The sequence below is a fragment of the Rhododendron vialii genome, chromosome 5a (genome assembly GCF_030253575.1).
Source record: "Rhododendron vialii isolate Sample 1 chromosome 5a, ASM3025357v1".
Classification (NCBI taxonomy): Eukaryota; Viridiplantae; Streptophyta; class Magnoliopsida; order Ericales; family Ericaceae; genus Rhododendron; species Rhododendron vialii.
The window spans coordinates 38,706,623-38,726,827 of record NC_080561.1 but is presented as its reverse complement, the minus strand read 5'-3'; the positions used below and the strand labels follow the sequence as shown (position 1 = coordinate 38,726,827).

The window sequence follows — 20,205 nt, the reverse complement described above, 5'->3', positions numbered from 1 at the left end:
TTCCTCTGTTTTTCTTATATATAGGCGCGAGGAATTCGGACCGGACTCTCCCATCCAGTCTGTTATCTTCCCGTTTGGCTGTGTGGGCTAGAGTAATGATTGAAACCGTTCGTATTTGTAAACTTGACAGACATGTAAAATTGCCGTTTTAATTACATTACTAATTTTTAAAAACGAAAATGATATAGGTACCGACGGTTTTCATAGGAAATCGTACCGACGGCTGTGCTGAATTGTCTCCGGCTCCCGTACGGCCGATCCGAGCCGTTCAAAAATTTAAAAAAAAAACGAGAGGCCCAACATGGAAATCAATGACATCTGATGTGTGTAGGGTGCTTGATCCAATCACCCTACACACATCGATGCTAAGAGTGTTTAATTAACTTTTTTTTGGGTAACAACCGATTTCATTAACTTGCTCAAATAGAAACGAATTTTGTGAGACCTTAAACAATGAGTCAATGACCAATCAACTCTATTTCTGAGCTTTTCAATTGGAAAATGATATTGACACTCCAAAAATTGATGCAAGCACTCCAGAATCAATGTAATTCCAAAGTCATTTTCTTTTGTTTTTTGAGTGCCTGCATCAATTTTTGGAGTGTCAATATCATTTCCTAATTTATTCAATTTGATCATTCCACACATAATTGTTTTTTAGCCATTAAAACAATGTACGATAACAACAAATAAATCGCTCGTGGAAGGCTAATCTCTAAAAATTTCCATGATAATCAAGATCCGGTTGCGTGACCATAAATAGCACGACCTCGTGAACACGTCTAATGGTTAGTACTGTATGTGTGACATGTTAAATTTTGGCTCAAAGGGTTTGGTTCGAAATAAAAGATGGGATTATATATACTAGATGATTAGTTGTACTGTGATTAATGATGCGGATAAAGAGGACTTGTGAATCCCAAATAAAAAGATAAAAAGATAGAATTGCATGTCTTACATAATTAGTTGTACTTTGTTTGATTTGGTGATATAAATAATGGGACAGGAGATGGATCGAGAATCATTTTTGACTATTGAATGAAGACGAAAATAAGACCAATGGTATTGGATAGTATAGGGTAAGTAGCCCAATAATCTCTATTCAATCTCACCTTTACGTGGGACTAGCTATCTAATCTTGAGAAATATGTGGCCTCACATATTCCCTTGTACCATGGGTGGGGATTAGCAAATCAGGGGAAAAGATGTGTAATTTTTGGTTTAACAAATTAAACAAACTTCATAAATAGATTCTTATATTTCTTTATACGGAAATTTAAAAAAAAATTAAATTGGTGTGAAACCCTTTTTAGAAATCAATACAAAATAATTTTTTTTTGGTTAAAAACTATACTTCTTTTTGTAGAGGGCTAACTTTTTTTTGGACAAAGAGAGTATGTTTTTGCAAAAATTAATTAGATTAAACATCGGTAGCTAGATCAACAGTTTACATTTGCCAGTCCGAATGGATTGCAAATGTCATCTTTAAATTTTCATGGTCTATATTGTTTTCCACAAATAATGCAATTTATTGATATAGAGGTCTATGTCCGATCGAACCTTTTCTTTTCTTTTTTTTGTGTTTGTAAAACATTTACGATACGAACGGTTTAAGATAGCCATTTTGACTCGGCAGCTACAATTTGCGGGCCGCCTTGTCTAATGAAATTAAGCTCTAGCTTGAATTTTTTTTCCATTTTTCAAATATTTAAAAACATGGTGATCTGTAGAATAAAAAAGTCCGGTCACACTACGCCACTTGTGGTGCATGCATGCCTGCATGAGCATGAGTGAAATCATAAAATCCTCTTTCGGAATCTTGTGCTACTGAAGTTCATGAGAGTGAGAATTGAGAGCGATAACGTATACCACGTATTAAAAGCAAAAGTACTAATGAATTCTATCGTTGGATTACGTAACCTAGGTCACATATAACAATCCTTTCATAGTGATTCTTTTATTATGGTTGGTTTGTATTAGCTCTTGTGATCCCATGTTTAGGAAGTGCATGCACCCGATATTCCAATTGAGAGTTCACGAGAAGAGCATGAGGTTTATCGGTATCTGGATGGATTGTTATTTTTTAACACACAATGAGACTTGATATTTAGACGTGTTGTGCAAAACATTGTGCGTGTTGTTGTGTTCGTAACCTTCCACTTCTCCACCTCTTAAAATTAGGTTAATTAGATAAAGTTTTTTTTTTTTTTACGTGTAACTCCAAACCCAAAAAAATAAAGGAAAAAAATTAAAATTTGAAAATCTATCTGTGGAGCAATAACAAGGCTCAAGACAGCTCATAGGGAGAGTAACAAATAGAGGGTCCAATTGGACATTATTTGCTCATAAAAGCTGCTTTAAATGATGGGATATTTGGCTAATGCATGTAAACAGTTCTGTTATATATTTTGCATTTATTCTCTCCGTCCCCATTTTTTAGTCCCTCGTTCCATTCTAACTGGATTTTAAATTAGTTATATTTGTCCAAAATTGGGACGGAGGGAGTATTTTCTGTACTTCTGGTGTCCAATTTGATTAAAATAAAATCATAACAATAAATGTACGTATGTCCAATGAATCTGATTTGATCAGTTGTCACACTTTTAATTTGCATTCCTGTAATTTTGTTTTTATTACGTGGTTTTGAGCTTTTGGAGTAATATATAAATGCGTTGGTTATAGTAATAAAGATCCATTTTTAATCACATTCATAATTCACTAACTTTATAGGAAAACATGACAGCTAGTGACAGCACAAGAAAATTAAAAGAAGCTAATGTTGTACTTAATTCGGCTCTTTCAATTTCCATTTCAAAACGACCTCGATTTCATATTTCATGAATGTGAGATTCTTAAAAAATTACGGCGTGTGACAAATTATCACCGATTGATTTTGAATTCTAGTGGGGTAACTTATTACGAGGTGAAAATAAAGATATGGATTTGAAATACGTGTTTTTTCTAATGATGATTTCTTTATCTATTTTTATGCTATGCAACCGGCTCAAATGGACCATCTAACTCGAGGGATTAATCTCAATGTCCACTAACTTCACCGATCTCGTTATTACCAACTAACGAGACTAGTCTTGTTATTCATTCTGCATAGGAGTATTTCAATTCTAACTATTTCCACCACCAAATCATTGATTTGTGGAAATACTACCAATTTGTAGGTCAAATTTCATTCAAAGATTTGGCGAAACAGGCAAAACTTTTAGTACGATGGCGAGACTTGCAAAATAGAAGTACTAGCACTTCGGAAACTACATTTTGATGCTTTGTGAATATAACTGACCAACAAAGGGCTGACTTGGCGGTCAAGACCTGAGTTTAGGGGTAAGGTCTCTCCTAAGAATTTCAGGTTTAAAATTTCTCAAGTGGTATCGATTCTTTTGGAGTTTCGATTAGGCTCATGTAAGTAGGCATTGGCATTGGTCTCTTTAGGATTAGTCAAAATGTGCATAAGCAGATCCAAAGTGCCGAGTTATCAAAGAAGAATTGACCCAACACCAGTCAGCACAACAGGGCTGAAAATGAGTTTTTTGGCATTGGCGTGCTTTTTTGACAGATAAATTGGCCAAATTCCGAATTGGTGTAGTCCAAGGGAAAGTTGTCTCCCACCAAATTTTTCAAAAGCCAACATTGACCCGACCGGTCAAGCCGCCTCCTTTTCTTCGTTTTATTTATTTATTTATTAGGAGTATTTTTGGTTGTTTTATTTCAATTTTTACTACTAAATCGGGTATAGTTTTTACAATATATTTGTTATGAGAATATAGAGAAAGTAAATATTGTAATAAATTGAATAATCATGAGAGTGCTAACTATGGAAAGCCGATCATAATCAAACCGTGATGGGCTCCTAGTTATAATTAATCGATAATCTTCTACAATCTTCTTCATTATTCTAACAGTATTCTTCGGCTCAACGAGAGAATTGAAAAATTAAAACAATTTATATAAAACGACAAAATTATATTTTCTTAGTATCCTTTTTTATTTGAGTTATTTTTTAAAAAAAATTGAGCTTTATTTTCGTACTCAAATAGTTGGCCTTTTCAACCAAAACTTTCCTCCCCGTGGCATTTATTTCTTGACCTAGTCTTAAATATCTTCTTCTTTTTTTCCAATACAAGTGTGACATTTCGGTCCACATGATATCGATTATTGGGTCAAGTTCTTGAATATCTGGTTCAGAAAGTCTACAGCTACCGCATGCCGTGTGGGGCCCACTCCGGACCTCGCACAGATGATCCGAACCGTTCAATAATTTAAAAAAAAAACCGAGTGGGCATCGCGTAACATCAGCTCGATCCGATATGTGTAGATGCTCGGATCGATCATCTCATCTTTGGAAAATTGGAAAAAATGGAAAGATTAATTTTCAGGTGTATAGAAAGATGAAAAGGTTGATCCGAGCACCTACAAATGGAAAGTCTACACACTAGGGTTTTTTTTCTAAAATTATTGAACGGCTCGGATCATTCGTGCGAGGCCCGGAGTGGGCCTCACACGACGTGCACTGGCCGGCCACCGCATTTTGGTGCGGTGGCTGTAGCACTGCTCTATCTGGTTTGTTTTTTTTTCCCTTCAAATTACTTTAAGAAAAAGGCTTGACTGTAGCCTGTAGGTCCAGTTTTGGAGTAATACTTTTGTCATATCTGTGTGGTGTAAAGGTTAGGCATAGCTGAGAAATTTATGGGTGTCCTCGTAGGTGATCCAAACTTAATGTGTTTTGAATTATCCGGATTTTAGACATACAAAAGGAGAAGAGAGAGTAGTTGGATGAGGAGAAAAAGAGAATAAATCTAAAGGTCTGGATCGCTGACAGATATCGCCACGTGGTATCCGCCTGCCACCCAAAAACTTCTCGTTTCGACTTCGAAGCTATTTTATAGGCTAATGGGGCCACATCACTTGTAGGTTTTAAGTTTTTCTGTTGTACATGGACCAGATCCACTCACTCAACCCGACCCATATCCGGCCCAACTCATACCTAAGGAGCCTATTAAGGGAAAATGACGGCCAAGGATGTGTTTTGATAATTAATATCCGCCAATAACATTTTCAGCATTAACAAATGTTCTTAACTTGTCATTGGCATATATTAATTATCAAAACACGTCCTGGGCCGTCATTTTCCCTTAAATAGTTGGGAAAATGACGGCCAATGACGTGTTTTGATAATTAATATCCGCCAATGGCATTTTCAGTATTAACAAATGTTTTTAGCTTGTCCTTAGCGGGTATTAATTATCAAAACATGTCCTGAGCCGTCATTTTCCCAACTATTTAATTGCATCATAGTGTAATTTTATGGGCACTGAACCCATGGGCCGGTGGGTCAACTGATCCAACATCAAAACCAATATTTTCACCTATAATTACTACTATCGGTTTTTAATTTTCCCCATCCCCTTTTCAAAAAGTAGACAACCAAATAGCAATTTGTGGAATCTCAGCCATCCAAAAAATCAAAAACGTTCAATCGTTCAACTTTCTTGAAAATATCCTTTCAAAAAGAATTTTTTTTATCGAATCATTAATTACCGAAACGTATTAATTACCGAAACGTATGACCGAAAAACGACTGCAGAGACTTCTCCGCAGACGGCCCCTAAATTTTTCCGTAACAACACACTTTTCTAACAAAATTGATGGAAGTGGGCCGGACCTGAAAATCCATTTTTTCTGGTGACCAAACAAACAGGCCTGCAAACTAATGAAAAGGCTAGTGACAGGCTGAAAGCCACTTCGCTCTTCGTTTGAGACTTGGCAAAGACTTCTCTCTCTCTCTCTCTCTCTCTCTCTCTCTCTACAGTTTTTTTTTTTGATCCGCTCTCTCTCTACAGTTGATGTTTAACAATTCGCTGCCTTCAGCTATGGAGGTTTCAAGTCTCCATGCGCCGTCACTGAAGCCTCAGCTTAATCGACTTTTTCTTCCTCGAACGGTGAGTTTTCATTCCTACACAGTCAAGTTACGACCCGAATTCTAACACGTAGGCATTACCTGCTTTGGTACCCTTAGGTGCGAAAATTTCTGATTAAGATTTCAGTATAGGTGTAATTGATACCTTGGTTGAAGTATATTTGTGTGTGATTATGTGAGGTTGCTCAAGCAAATTCCTTTAAGGAATAACGTTTGGTTTACCTATGAATCTATAATCTCCAATTATAGATTGGGCTTTCCATAGTAGGAGGGCGTAGCGGTCGCTGCAAAACTTTAGGCATGAGCCTGGGCAGAGCGGCCGTTGGTGCGGATCTTGGTGGTAGTAGCAAATATTCAAATGAGAATTCTGAAGGCCGAAGAGGGGAAAGGTTCCATGTGAGCGGCACTTGCACATGGGTTAGTCCGTCGACCCTAAGAGTACAGTCAAGTTACGACCCAAATTCTAACACGTAGGCATTACCTGCTTTGGTACCCTTAGGTGCGAAAATTTCTGATTAAGATTTCAGTATAGGTGTAATTGATACCTTGGTTGAAGTATATATGTGTGTGACTATGTGAGGCTGCTCAAGCAAATTCCTTTTAAGGAATAACGTTTGATTTACCTATGAATCTATAATCTCCAATTATAGATTGGGCTTTCCATAGTAGGAGGGCGTAGCGGTCGCTGCAAAACTTTAGGCATGAGCCTGCACGTTCAGCGCGAATTTCGAAAGGGAATCAGTTTTTTTTTTTTATTAAGTAATTTAATTAATTGATAAGGCATCAAGGATTCCACACATGTCCAAAAAAAAAAAGAGGAACTTTCCGTACAAAAAAAAAAAACATGAAATGTAAGTTCTTGTGATTCAGCTTTTTAGCGCGTGTTTGTGTTGAGATTGAATATGAAATTTTCTATCTCTAAAAAAAAAATCTGGTAATGAGCAGCGTCGGAGGGCGATCACATTGTTACTCACTTTCCTATTGGTTTGATGGGTTTTATTGAGAAGTCATCAAATCAGGCTTAACCTAATATACAGGTTCACATATTTTTGAACTTACTAAAATGCATCACATTTATATCAGATAAAAAGAATGTATAACTTCAATAAGTTTTCCAGTGGTTTGTAACTCCTTGGTTGATTTTTCATTTTATACATAAGTTCTCTTCTTGTTGAAATGCTTTATAAGTACTTGCGTAGTTGATTATCTCTCTTTGTGTTTCTCTTTTTATGGTTTTGTTTTGTTGTTGAAATCACCATCAACCATTGCAGAACTCATTTCTGTGTAGAGTCTTACAATTTTAAGCCTTCATTCATCCAGGGAAGTATTTCTAATATCAGGGATTCTAGTAGCTTTCCATGTCCATGCATCAAGCGTTCTTCGATGCTTCATCGCCTCTCATCACTATCTACAAACCAACAAAATTTAGTTTTAGCTCGTAGTATTGGACGAGGAGATGGCATGGGGGTCTTGCTTAATCACAACCCCGATTCGAGAACTGCAGCACTTGGTAAGTTGTCTTTGCCTTGCAATTCTAGTGCTTATCACGTGAGGGCCTGTGAGTAAATCACATGATATTTGGTTATACATTACATACAAGATACAATATCTCACTGACGTGTGGAGGGCGAACATGTAACAGTTTCTAAGTGACATCTATGTGACCGGTGATAGAGAACTAGTATACATGTTTGTTGAAATTCAAATTCTTTTGTTCTATCACATAAATGTCTGAACAGGAGCCTGCTGAGAAGTAGTGCTCATCTATTAACCTCCCTGCAATAGAAAGTGCTAAATCTCGTCTTTTCAAGAAAGTTCCTGCAGAATCGCTCACACTTTGCAGATGCCCATTAATTTGTTTCCCCTGATTCAAGATGAACTTTCGAATTGTTTTGACATGGAAACTTGATACATAGACTGATAGAAAATTTATGGCTGCTGAGAGAAGCGGATTTAAGGTCTCGATGAAGGAGAAAAAAATGGAAAGCGCAATGCTAGAACATGTCTAACTCTATTCTTTTACTTTAGTTAGTTAATAGAATCGACCAATAGTTGTAAAAACTACTCCCGCGGTCCCGTTTTGTTTGATGAAGCAACTTATTTGGCATGTCCATCTAATTAATTTGGAGAAGTCTGCTTTCTATGAGAATACATGGTTAAAATGCTCAAGACTTTGCCATGTTCAATGCTCTTCTTGGCATTGAACATTGACCAACTTGTTTGGCATGTTCTATGCTCTTCTTTCAAAATCTAGGTACTCCTTATGTGACTTTTACTTAAACACATGGTAAGTAACCAATAGAGGTGATTACACCCTTGGATGTTGTAGACTGAGTCTCTTTCATGTTAAGTACTCCAACTATTGGTCTATTTGGCTTTTGTCATTATATACTTATTGTCTCCAGCGAACACATGGAAAACAATTAAGGCTGACACATTAGATGGGGCTTAAATGAGGATCGTCAGGTAGCTCCCACGACACAAGTTTTTGAAGTTATCTTTTTGAGAACCTTGTTTTGTCCAAAATGCTTTTGATGTCAACTTTTAGTATGGCACCTTGCGGAAACACTCTTTTCAGATTTTCTTATACCAAACTGCAAATCACCGTGATCAAAAATTGCTTATCACAAATATTTGGTTTGCGGTTCTTTGTGTTGCTCATTGTTAGCTTCCAAAGTAGCATGCACATTACTCTGAATCTACTCTGAATCTGATAAATGTTAATTCACATAGTATGTTCTTCCATCTTCACTACACACGTATCACGGAAGGGGGACAAGAACCAAAATGTGTGGCTTATGACCGGAAGCAACATTTATTTACTCTATGGTATGGTTGACTAAAATGTTGCAAGCAAATTCATTAAAATTTACGTGGAAAGACCATGTCCCATATCTTCACAGCCACAGTGTAGACACCCCAATTTGGACTTATTAATCATCCTTAATTTGTGGCCTTGAGGTCCCCTGATGATAAATTTGGATTAAAACAAGCCTTGGTTAATTTGGACCTTGCTTCTTCAACCTTCAAAAAATCAAAACAATTTGCTGAAAATAAGTCCTGAGCGCTCAAGACCACTCCCGAGCGCCCTGGACCCTTTTTCAAAAACCCAGATCAAGCTCACTCTCGAGCGCTCAGGAGTGGCTGTCCCAAGCGCTCAGGACCACTCCTGAGCACTTAGGACCACTATGCTGCCCAATGGATGCTTGAGCATTCAGCTTTTCAGAAATGCATCATTATATTCGTTCAAACCTGAGGTTTCTGAGCTGAACACTCCATCAGAAGAGTGCTGAAGACTAATGATGATATTTTTCCCCCTAAAATATTTTCCATTTTATTTTTGATTTTATTTTCAAATAAATAAATCTTATTTTCTACTCCCCCTATATAAACAGCACAATGCTGCATTAGAGGGACACGAAATATTCTCCCTCTCTAACCCTTTGTTTTCAAAAGTAAAAAACCAACACTTCACTCTTGTCTTCAAAAGTCATCCTCACTCAAACATTTCCAAGAAAATCCAAAAAAAATACCAAATACATCAAGAAAAATTCAGGAAGTTGAGGATTACATCTGGTTCTGACTTTTTGCATTTTCCCATCCTTTTCCATCCATTAAAACCATCCAAGAAGCAAGGTTCTAGTTCAAACCAAGAAGGTAGAAATTCTTCTACTTTTCAATCAAAGGGCTATTATCCTTCTGAGGGAGGTCACCCGGCCCACTCCAATTCCTCATACTGGATGCGTGGTTGAGTGGCCTTAGTGTAAAAACAAGGGCAAAAGAGTCATAAAACAGATTTTCAACCTGCTCAGGAACACTCCCGAGCGCTCAGGACCTCTCCCGAGCGCTTAGGACTGGTTTCACCCCTATTTCTCACATTTCTGGTGAATATACAACAAGGAAAATGAAATTTTTTCACAATTACAATGGCTTCACTTTGATATGTTGACATAAACAATTTATTTTCTGAAGATGGAGGCACACTTCTCCAACTTTTTGTTCAAGGACATATTTTCAACCATTTTCAGGGTATCTCATCTTCAGAAAACAGAATGAAAACATGTCAAGATGTGTTAGCTTTCTGTCTAAAATAAGACCTAAATAAGACCTGTGGTGCAGCACACTCCTGAGCGCTCAGGACTGATTCCGAGCGCTCAAGAATGATGTCATTGCAGCAAATCTCATTTCCTCTTGTATATTGCCTTTTCAATGCTCTTTAAGCACTGGGTGTGCACTGGTCCCTTCCAGAGCCCAGTTGGGTTTGTTTTCAATTGCAAGGAAGCAATGTTTGGATGGTTAGGACCAGTTCTTAGTTGTTTAAAACCTTTGTTGAGCATTAGTGTGTATTGACAACTCTGTGTTCCTGTTTCAAGTACCATATTGCATTTGTTCTAACCAAGGTTTGCAGGGTGATTCAACAGAGCTCCTGAGCGCTCAGGAGTGCAGTCCCGAGCGCTCGGGAGTGGTTCTAGTGGCAGTAGTTGAGTTCCTGTCATTTTTTGCTTTGTATCATTTCATTATCATATATTGTACATTGGCACATGCATGCACCATTTATTTGATATACCTGTGGATACCTGCTAGCTGCTTTTATGAAACAAAATATTTTTTATAAAAATCCCACAAATGTCGAGTAGAGACCGATTTCGTATCGGGCGAGAGGAGTGCCGTAAAACCCTTTCCCTCTCGTAACGTGGCTTTCGAACCCGAAACGATCTCTGGTTTTCAAATTCAAAAATCATTCTCAACCAAAATGGTTTCGCTGGTGGCAAATCTCAAATCCGGGTGGCGACTCTTCCATTTTTCAAAAGCATCTCTTTTTCAAAAACTCTTCTTCTTTTTCGGGCGGGTAGCCCACACACAGGTACAGAAACACCATGATGCCATGTGGCAGATTACCAAGACTTGGTTAACCACCCTTTTTTCCCCATCTATTGTTGTTGTGCTGTGCTTAGTAATGCTAGTACTTGGTTGCATTCTGTCATAGTAGAAGGATCAAATTGCCCTTGGAATTTGGCATCATAATTCGGCATGTTGCTGATGGGATTCCCACATCCCTATTGAAAAGTTCGGACACGGTCATGTTTCACGCGTGCGTGGATGAGGATTAGATTTAACCATTTCAGGAAGGAAAAAACCGGTGCAATAACAAAAATATATTTCATGCCTTTTCGATGCTAAGATGAACCCATGCCAAAGTGGGAAATGAAAGCAGAATGTATAACCTAGTATTCTGCAAATACCCCTCAGCATATTAGCACGCACTAGCAGGTAATTAGTTTCTGGTTTTTGTGAAATAAGGTTATGTGATGGATTGAAGTTTTGAAATCAATCACAGTCTGTCACCGTGTTGCCTATTCTATTAGGTCATATGCAACAGTATCTTCATAATAAGGTCTTTTACAATATCTGGGGAAAACATGATAGATTGAAATAAAGCAAGAATAGTTTGGATCTATTAAACAAACGAAATACTAGTTAAGTAAACAATACATTGTGTATAAACCACTATTGCAACACCATACGGCATTGTTTGTCTTCAATGTAAAATATATCAAGAAATCGAGTAATGGAGGCAAAGCAATAGATCTTCATCGGCATTTGGTTTTTGGAACCTGCCTCTTGCCATCATGCTATGTATAACCTACAGCCTTAGTAGCTTGTCATATTGCAATAAAATGAAACAACGTAAGAGTCGTATAGAGCTATACATGCTTGATATGGTCTACTTATCCAACATTACTTGTAGTCAGTAGTCACCTATAAATTATGCTTGTCTTGCCACATGCCACCGTATTTGATCGGCCTTCTTTAGCCCAATTTGGGTCGGCCAACTATTTGAACATTGGGATGTATTGGCATGTTGAATCTCATTGGGATGTATTGGCATGTTGAATCTCTCTCTCTCTCTCTCTCTCTCTCTCTCTCTCTCTGATATAAGATGGTCTAACTTTGCATCTTCACAGTGCAGCCCCATTCGGAAAAGCTTCTCGTTCGCATTCACATAGACTATGTGTTGCTAAAAGCGAGGGCTCAGGGGGAGCTTTAAGCAGTGAAAGCATCACACTAGATGAGGAGACATTAAAGCGGGACCTGCAAATCGCCATTCAGGAGGAAAACTACGCACGAGCTGCCAAACTCAGGGATACCCTCCGATTTCTCCAGGAGGATGGCAAAGCCGCGGTACTATCAGCAAACACTCGATTCTACAACTCGTTCCGGAAAGGTGACCTGGCATCCATGCAAGCCCTTTGGGCTAAAGGTGAAAATGTTTGTGTTGTGCACCCAGGTGTGGGTGCCATATCTGGTTATGACCTTGTAATGGGGAGCTGGGAACTTGTTTGGGCTGATTATGAGTTTCCACTAGAGATTGAGGTTAAAGATGTTCAAGTTCACGTGAGAGGCGATTTTGGGTATGTTACTTGCTCTGAAATGGTTACAACAAAGGGAAGCAGCTGGGGGAGACAGATCGCAACGAATGTGTTTGAGAAGATCGACGGTCAATGGTTTATCTGTGTTCACCACGCATCACATGTTGACTTTTGAAGCAGAGAGATTTGTTGGACATCTGCCTTCTGAAATTTTCATATATCCTCCTACTTTCAGCCAGTGGAATGATTTATACAAACATTTGCGTAATGACTCTGAGTTGGCAGTAGTGTATTCAGATTGTGTTAGTGTAAACTTGTTTGCAACTCATGATGCCATGGTTCACTAAGTTTCTTCTGTTCCCAGGAAATAACTGCCTCGTTGCTTTCTAATACAAAACAGAACCATTACAAAAACTGAAGTGGTAAAGTATTTCTTCATCCACAGTAGACTCTAATTCAATATCATCCCACAAATTTGATGCGAATTATGACAAACCGATGATTTGTTGATAATGCAAGACACCTCTTCGAGGTTTATATTTATACTTCCTTTCGTGTATTCAGAACAGCCACTGAAACAGATCCCTTGAACGGTACTAAGCTCTTCCAACAGGAGATAGAGGGGGAGGAGGAACATATTTGGTGGGAGTCTTCTTTCTATCACATCCAGTAGCATTGGATTCATGAAGAAGTTCTGCTTCAGAAGGGTGGTTAGCTTCTGAGAAATCAAATGACTTCTGATTACTTATGACTGCAACACAAACTGAGAATGCTTGTAGCAAAGAAATTGATGGGCTGAATTGAACCGAGTAAATCCCCTTCTCGAATGGTTCCAGGCTGAAGATTGGCCTATTGTCACTACCTCCTCCTCCCTGTGCAGGAAGCAAATTATTAACTGAACAAATGTATACACAAAAGTAGGTGTTTGAGAGAGACGTTTACGATTTTAGATTTTTGAATAATTAGAAGCTAAAAAGTGTAAGGAACTTGGAAGAGATTTGGAAAATAAAACACATGCAACAGAACAAGTTTTGATGCTTTAATCCGATAAATAGATTTTGAATGTGAATTTGACCAAGATCTCTTTCCCCATTGTGAAATAACACAAATATTTGGCGGGGTGGTGGTGCGTGGTGGTTGTTGGTCGGCGGTGCATGCGGGTGGCAGTTTCATGAGAATCTTAGGGATAAGGAATTTTTTTCGCTCAGTAATTGAAATGAGTATCTGAAAATTCCTTCTTATCGGAAAAGAATTGGATTCCCTGTGCCAAACAGCTCGGAGGAGAATCCAGAATGCATAATCCATACAAATAAATCACATACACTAACAGAAAGAACCAATTTGACAAAGTTGTACCTGATTGAAAAGATCAAATTGATCTGGGCTTGAGCAAGATATGGATGGTTCCATCAGATTGCAGCTCCGGTCCTCATCGGTAAGAATTCGCAATTTGCAACCAACATCCCAGCCGCCACAATCACACGATCCACCAGATTTCCATCTTTCTATCAATGGTGAAGGAGCCCCATTGTTTGGCAAGCCATGAACACCACCAGGAAGAATGACTGTTGTGTTACCGAATCCCTTCCCTATCAACTCTTTTCCCTTCTTTCCCTCATCTCCATTGGTATCAGAATTCCCCATTGGGATCCTCACAATTACGGCAGCAACCTCCCTGTTTACTGCTAACTGTACTGATTCGTGGTCTCGTTGTCTATCATCAACACTATACAGTACAGACTCTTTCACTGTAAATTGGTCATTGGGATTCTGTACTGTCAAATCCAGATAATTAGAGCCAGAAAACTTCATCTGACCTACGACATTGTAGCCAAACCCATGATTTTTTCCTTTATGCCCTTGAGAAATCCAGCTGCCACTCTTCTTCTTAATTTCACAGACGGTGTAAAATGTGAAAATCCAGCTAGAATCATCCTTTCCAGATGCAGTTGCGTTTTTAACAGCAACAAGAATGTCATTGTTGTTATTGGCAACAAGTTTGAACAAAGGGAGTCCATTCTTGATTGTGAGTTGAAGAAAAGCTTGGATTGTTGATGTTGTATCATTTCCTGTCAATGGATGATTGATATCAGCAGAATGGCATGAATTTGTTGGCCTGCCCTTTAATAAAGGATCTAGCAACCTTCTTAGAGGGCTGGACCTTGATCTCCCATGAAAATTCGTCTTGTGTTTGTTTGCATTGTCCAAGGAATCAGACACTTCGGATCCCACTGGACCGGACTTGACTGTAACATATGTGGAACTCAACTGTGGAACTGTTGAAGCTTCTTTAAAACTGAAACTTCGGCTCATCCTACCGATGCCAAAGTCTAAGAGGGGATCTGGTGACGGATGCCTTCCTCTCACAGCTTCAGTAGCTTCTTGATCCACTTGCTTGTAACCCCTGATTGCATTTGAATATGATGGTGTGTTTAGTGTTTCAATTGGACATGTGACCATGTGAGAATCATCACAAGAAAGCTCCATGCTCTGAGAGCTAGATAATCTGTGCCGCCTCAAGTCAGACTCACCTTTGGTCTCTACTCCAACATAAATTGGGCAAGCATCCACAGAAACAGACTTGATGTTAGCAAATGTGGAACTCAACTGTGGAATGTTTGAGCTGTCCTTAAAAGTCAAACTTCTGCTGATTCTAGCAAGGCTAAAGCTATGCCGACGATTTGGTGAGGAATGCCTTCCCTTTACAGCAGCAGGTTCAGTAGTTTCATGATCCAATCTCTTGGAACCATCACTTCCATTTGCACCTGAAGGCTTCACTCTTGATGCATTCTCATCCATGTATTGACCATTGGATAATATGGCTGGTGTTTCACCAATGCTTCTCTTGACTCCAATAGGCAGTGGGCATGAGTGTGGAATCCCAGAATACATTTCTCCTGAGTGAACTTCTTCAGAAGAAAACCAATCTGAAAAACCCTCCTGGTTTGCTTCACCCGGTTTCGCATCAGATAGTATCCCGGGTTCAGAACTTTGAACACTCTCGAAGCAACTTTCTCTGGGAGAGTGTTTTGGTAAAAGGAGAACAGTGCTTCTGTGCTCTCCAGGGCAGTGCTTTTGACCAAAATAATATTTCAGTGCTTGCAAATCCTCCACACCATTGTTTACTACCCTATATTGAGCACGTTTCTCATCCTTAGAAGGGCGCGAGTACTCATGTTTTCTTAAATCAGACAATGTTGTTCCCTTTTTTGATCTGATCTTTCGATCTGAACCTTCTCTCTTGCATCTCTCTAACTGATTTCTGCCAGAAGACTGATTTCTCCTGGGCGGTTTTCGCTGCCCTTCCAATGTGTACTGTGAAGAAGCTTTAAAATCTTCTCGTACATGGGATTGTTTAATATCATGAGAAATACCTTCCCTTAGGGATGGACTAACTTGCTTCTTGTGAGGAGCGAGAGACTTGCTGTTAATGAAACCAGACTGTGAAATCGACCCCCCAACCTTGAACATGGAACTACTGCCAGAGGAAGATGCACTAGCGTCACCTCTTGGTTGGGTCACTTTTTTGTGCTTCCATGTTTCTAGACGCTCCCAATCTAGAACTCCAAAATTCAAAGCCTTCTCCTGGAGATTTTCCCCTTTCTCCACTCGCTGCAGATAGCCTGGCAAATTTGACATGTTCTTGACAAGCTCGTCGTTTTTATTTGCCTTACTCCCAATCAAAGGGTTTTGAGAGTTCTTTGAAGATTTTGGCAGTAATATAAGAACGTCACCTGCCCTCCGTCTTGTTTCATGATTCTGATCAAGGTAACATTGACCAATTGGAATGGCAATATTGTGCTTTTCTTGAAACTTGGGGCTCTGATTTGCTTGGGGTGACAGGATCCTCGGCTTCATGACTTTTGAGGTTTCTTGTGGCCTTGAACTCCTTTTGACCTCTAAACTAAACATCGTGTCCCCAGCAGGTCTTGCGTATTGATTACTAGTTTGCATCTTAAATTGCACGGAATCACACTTCAATCGCCATATCAAGCGTTGTTCACATGCATGTTACCTGTCAAAACATGTTACAAGACAGTAGTTCTTAGTTACATCCCGCATAAGTTTAACAAGAGATGAGTGCTTCTAGTGCTTGTAAGTTGTAAGAACAAAGTTAGAACTGCATTAATTAACTCAAGTGAAACAGGCAAGGATTTGGAAGAACCATGTTCTGTTCCTAGTATATTGTAAAAATCAAGATGTAAGAGGGTATTACCAAAGAAATATGTTCTCTTTTAGTTTGTAAATATTCCATTTCACCCCCAAAAGAGAGAACCTTCTGCACACAAATGACATTATGCAAAAGGCCCCTGTAGTCCGTTATGGGTCATCATAAAAAAGCAGCCTAGGTCCTAGGACCAAGTCCAGTACATTTGCACGCATACAGTGATACAGAAATGTAAATAGTTAAGTAGGACAGCATACAGAAGCAACTAGGATGGCCTTAGAAGCTTCATTCAAGCAAACACTCATCACAGAAATCAGATGCTGTCAAAAATCTCAATAATTATATCAAGTGCACGTGGCTTACTCCTAAACTCAACTAATACCAAATGTTAGGGTCAACTAAGCGAGTTTGACTATCTAACCAACGCATGGATCTCATTAATAGCACAATATTTTGGTTATTCCCCAGTCAAAATTCTCAAGTCAGCGTCTGATCATCGGACACAGAACGACTGAACAATTTGAGGCAGGATGTGAAGATCTTTGATCTGCCAATACACAATTTTTTATAGCTTGAACTGAATGCGTGAACTAAACAGACTATTGTTTGGCCCTCGATTAGCCGAGCCATGAATTTTTGTTCTTTACAACGAAGCGAAAGCAGGATCACATGATCTTGCAAAGTTGCAGAACAGCGAATTCCTTAAGAATGCAAAGAAGTGAAAAAGTTCTGTGCAATCTTCATTTTTCTCGCTTTGCAAAAAATGTCCTCGCTTTCGTTGAAAATCAGTGAACAAAGTTTGGGACGTTGAAACCAGTGGCGGACGCTTCATAGTGGGGGCCCAAACGAGTGTATTTTTATAGTGATAACAAAAACTATATTCTACGCTTATATATTGCTACTCGATAGATCTAAGCTTGTGTTTCTATATACGCAAGTATAAAAAAAAAAACATTTTATTTTACACCCGTGACCAAAAAAATGTTGATAACATAGAATTATAGATAGTTTTTTCCACTCACATATATAAACTTTTTTATAAAAAAAAAAAATACATCCAAGAGAGACCAATCCTAAATTAACCTGGAAAATTAGAACAATTAAAAAGAATACTTGAAGTCAGAACTCATGCCAGCATATGGAAACACTTTTATGTCGATATAAATACTAGCATACATTAACGCATACGTGAAATCCATTAGTATAGCGGATCCAAGAATGAGAAAACGAGATGAGTGAGATGTAGTCACTTCAGAAACAAGAACATTGTAGCCTTAGCGTCCACTTGCAATCGAATGAATCAACTCAAAAGGCCGTTTTCTCGGAATGGAAACACAATTTTTGCAAAAGATCAAGGTCGCCCAAATTCAAACTCAATTGCCTAAGCGTCCACTTAATGGAATTTCCGGTGCAGATTCAACCCGCAACTGACGGATCTAACCCCAATTGACTAACATTACGTAAATCGATACACAAACAAGCGAGCAAGACGCATGTATGGAAGGAGAGAAGGCTAGAAAACGTACTTGTGGAGATCGAGGAACAGAGATCACGGGAGAGGCATTGGCGAGTCGGCTGCATAATTACCGCAGAGTCTCGTTACTAGAAGTATAATGTGCAACGTACGACGCACCGAATCCAAGAAAGAAGCAAAGCGAAAATGAACTAGTCGAAGAACAAGGAAGAAAGAGAGCTGAATTATTCTACAAGTTGCAGAGAGAGAGAGAGAGAGAGAGAGAGAGAGAGGTTCCACAGTGGCAGTGTGGTGTGTAGAGAGAGAGAGAGAGATGGGGTGGGGGAAGATCGAGATTTTGGGGTTTTACATCAGATCTTTGGGAGAGCGGTGGAGGGTAGTGTGGTCCCCAGTAGGAATTGGAGGCAAACAATTTCTTCCATTTGGCGCGAATCCCAACGGACAGATATGGGACCCAACTATTGGGAGTAGAGGTCGTGAACGACGTGAAGAATGTAACGTGGGCCCTACAATAAAAAAGAGAAATTCGGGTCATTACACAGTGCTCCGCAACTACATGGTACTCCATGAGTTTGTGGGATCCGAACACCTTGCAGTGGTAGTGCATATTACACTTATTATTAGGCAGTGTTTCCGCTAATCTACAAGTTGTAGACTACATGCTTTTTAGTTCGTCATCATTGGAATTTCTTTTCCTGTTTGTTAATTTTGCGTCTACCTTTTATGTATTATTGATTCGTCTCGACGATAAAAATAAAAAAAGTAAGAATGTTTTACTTTTACACAAGTATATTTTGAAATATCCAAGAAAAATCCCCACAAAATCAAACGAACCAATAATATATAAAAATTTGATACAAAACTAACAAGTGCCAAAAATATTTGAATAAGGACAAAACAAAAAATCCATAGTCTACAAGGTGTAATTATTCAGTAGTGACCCAAGTTCCCAACGTACTCCACCACCATGGAATCACGTGGGTTCTATATATTTAGTCTTGGACCATATGATTAATATGTTGTTTGTTGAGAGTATTGAAATCCTACATAGCGATTCTCCAAAACCAACTAATAATTTACCAAAAAGATAATTTATATTAACACTCTATTTTTTGATAATCATACTTAAATATTTGTCCTTTACACACGACAAATTACAAATAACAAGAACACTGAAAGACAAATATTGGAGCTTGATTATTAAAAAGTGAAGTGCCAAAATCACGACAGTAAAAAAAAAACACATACATGTTGGGTTTTAGTCCAAAATGTGAACTCTGATAAATTTTTCAGTGCTGGGTGGGCACGGTGCCACGTGATGCCGAGCACTATCTTAGCCGTCCAAACGTGTTTTGGACGGCGCAGATCTGTTTGGATAATTTTTAAGTGTAAAATTACCAAAACGCCTCCTCAAGCCCAAACAGATCTGGACCGTCTAAAACACGTTCGGACGGCCGAGATGTGCTCGTCACCACGTGGCACCGTGCTCGCTCGGCACAGAAAAATTTCTCGTGAGCTCTACATGGAAAAAATCTGAGAGAGGAATGCTCTATGATATGAGCACCCAATAATCTCTCCCAAACCAAAAAGTCTTAAGGTGATTACTTTAGTGTTTGTCTCATCCGGACCTTATAATTACCACACCTGTTATTATGGGAAAAAGGTTAAAGAAGAGGACAGACTGACAGCAGTTGAAAAATAGGATTCCATCCACCACTTATACGATGCCACGTGTCCACAGTAGGTATTTAGAGTAGTACACTTTTGCAATTTTCGGAGATTTCTGCTGAAATGCCAGGCCAGCCAAACAGGTTCGACGACCGGATCCGATAATCCCACCCTTTGTGACGCCATCTGGGAAATTTCTTTAAAAGTTTTTTGGACGGTCTGAATTGCTTAAAAAAAAATTTTCAGAGAATTTACAGAAGAGCTTTTTTTTTTTTTTAAATCCGAATCGTTCATTACATTTTTGATGAGTGAGATTGGATGATGCTATAGACAACATTCACGGAGAAGCCGTGAATAAGTATATCGCGAAGAAAGAATGGTACTCCCTCCGTCCCAAAATATTTGGACTTTTTCGATATTGGTGCCGTTCTTTGAACTCTTATATCTTTCAATATAAATCTTAAAAAATATACAATATGGATCTTATTTGATAATTCTTAATTAGATTTATACTACAAAGTTTTCAAAATTATGAAAAATATTATAAATTTGAAAATATAAGAGTTTAAAGAATGACACATATATCGAAAAA

At 38.6% G+C, this 20,205-nt stretch overlaps 2 protein-coding genes across 4 annotated transcripts; one reads left to right on the top strand and one right to left on the bottom strand.

The window, feature by feature from the left end:
- The first annotated feature begins 5,764 nt into the window (after nt 1-5,764).
- Nucleotides 5,765-12,717, top strand: LOC131325217 (uncharacterized). Of its 3 annotated transcripts, none has more exons than XM_058357346.1 (4): nt 5,765-5,826; nt 5,858-5,954; nt 7,253-7,442; nt 11,904-12,717. In XM_058357346.1, the coding sequence occupies exons 2-4, from the start codon at nt 5,859-5,861 to the stop codon at nt 12,476-12,478; spliced, it is 861 nt and encodes a 286-aa protein (XP_058213329.1). In that variant the 5' UTR covers nt 5,765-5,826; nt 5,858; the 3' UTR covers nt 12,479-12,717. The 3 variants fall into 3 exon arrangements, with proteins under 3 accessions (XP_058213329.1, XP_058213330.1, XP_058213331.1); XM_058357347.1 differs by having other exon boundaries at nt 5,791-5,812; nt 5,854-5,954; XM_058357348.1 differs by having other exon boundaries at nt 5,800-5,816; nt 5,854-5,954.
- LOC131325216 (uncharacterized) lies at nt 12,391-18,265 on the bottom strand. Its single transcript, XM_058357345.1, has 3 exons — nt 17,998-18,265; nt 13,660-16,318; nt 12,391-13,175 (listed from the first exon to the last, which is right to left on the bottom strand). The coding sequence occupies exons 2-3, from the start codon at nt 16,255-16,257 to the stop codon at nt 12,900-12,902; spliced, it is 2,874 nt and encodes a 957-aa protein (XP_058213328.1). The 5' UTR covers nt 16,258-16,318; nt 17,998-18,265; the 3' UTR covers nt 12,391-12,899.
- Nucleotides 18,266-20,205: the final 1,940 nt, after the last annotated feature.

Excerpts from the sequence above, each read along its gene's own strand:
- LOC131325217 (XM_058357346.1), top strand. The coding sequence starts at position 5,859 with ATGTTTAACAATTCGCTGCCTTCAGCTATGGAGGTTTCAAGTCTCCAT. Across the intron at positions 5,955-7,252 it reads GACTTTTTCTTCCTCGAACG|GGAAGTATTTCTAATATCAG; the intron begins GTGAGTTTTCAT and ends TCATTCATCCAG. Across the intron at positions 7,443-11,903 it reads TTCGAGAACTGCAGCACTTG|CCCCATTCGGAAAAGCTTCT; the intron begins GTAAGTTGTCTT and ends TTCACAGTGCAG.
- LOC131325216 (XM_058357345.1), bottom strand. The coding sequence starts at position 16,257 with ATGCAAACTAGTAATCAATACGCAAGACCTGCTGGGGACACGATGTTT. Across the intron at positions 13,176-13,659 it reads AATTTGATCTTTTCAATCAG|GGAGGAGGAGGTAGTGACAA; the intron begins GTACAACTTTGT and ends CTTCCTGCACAG.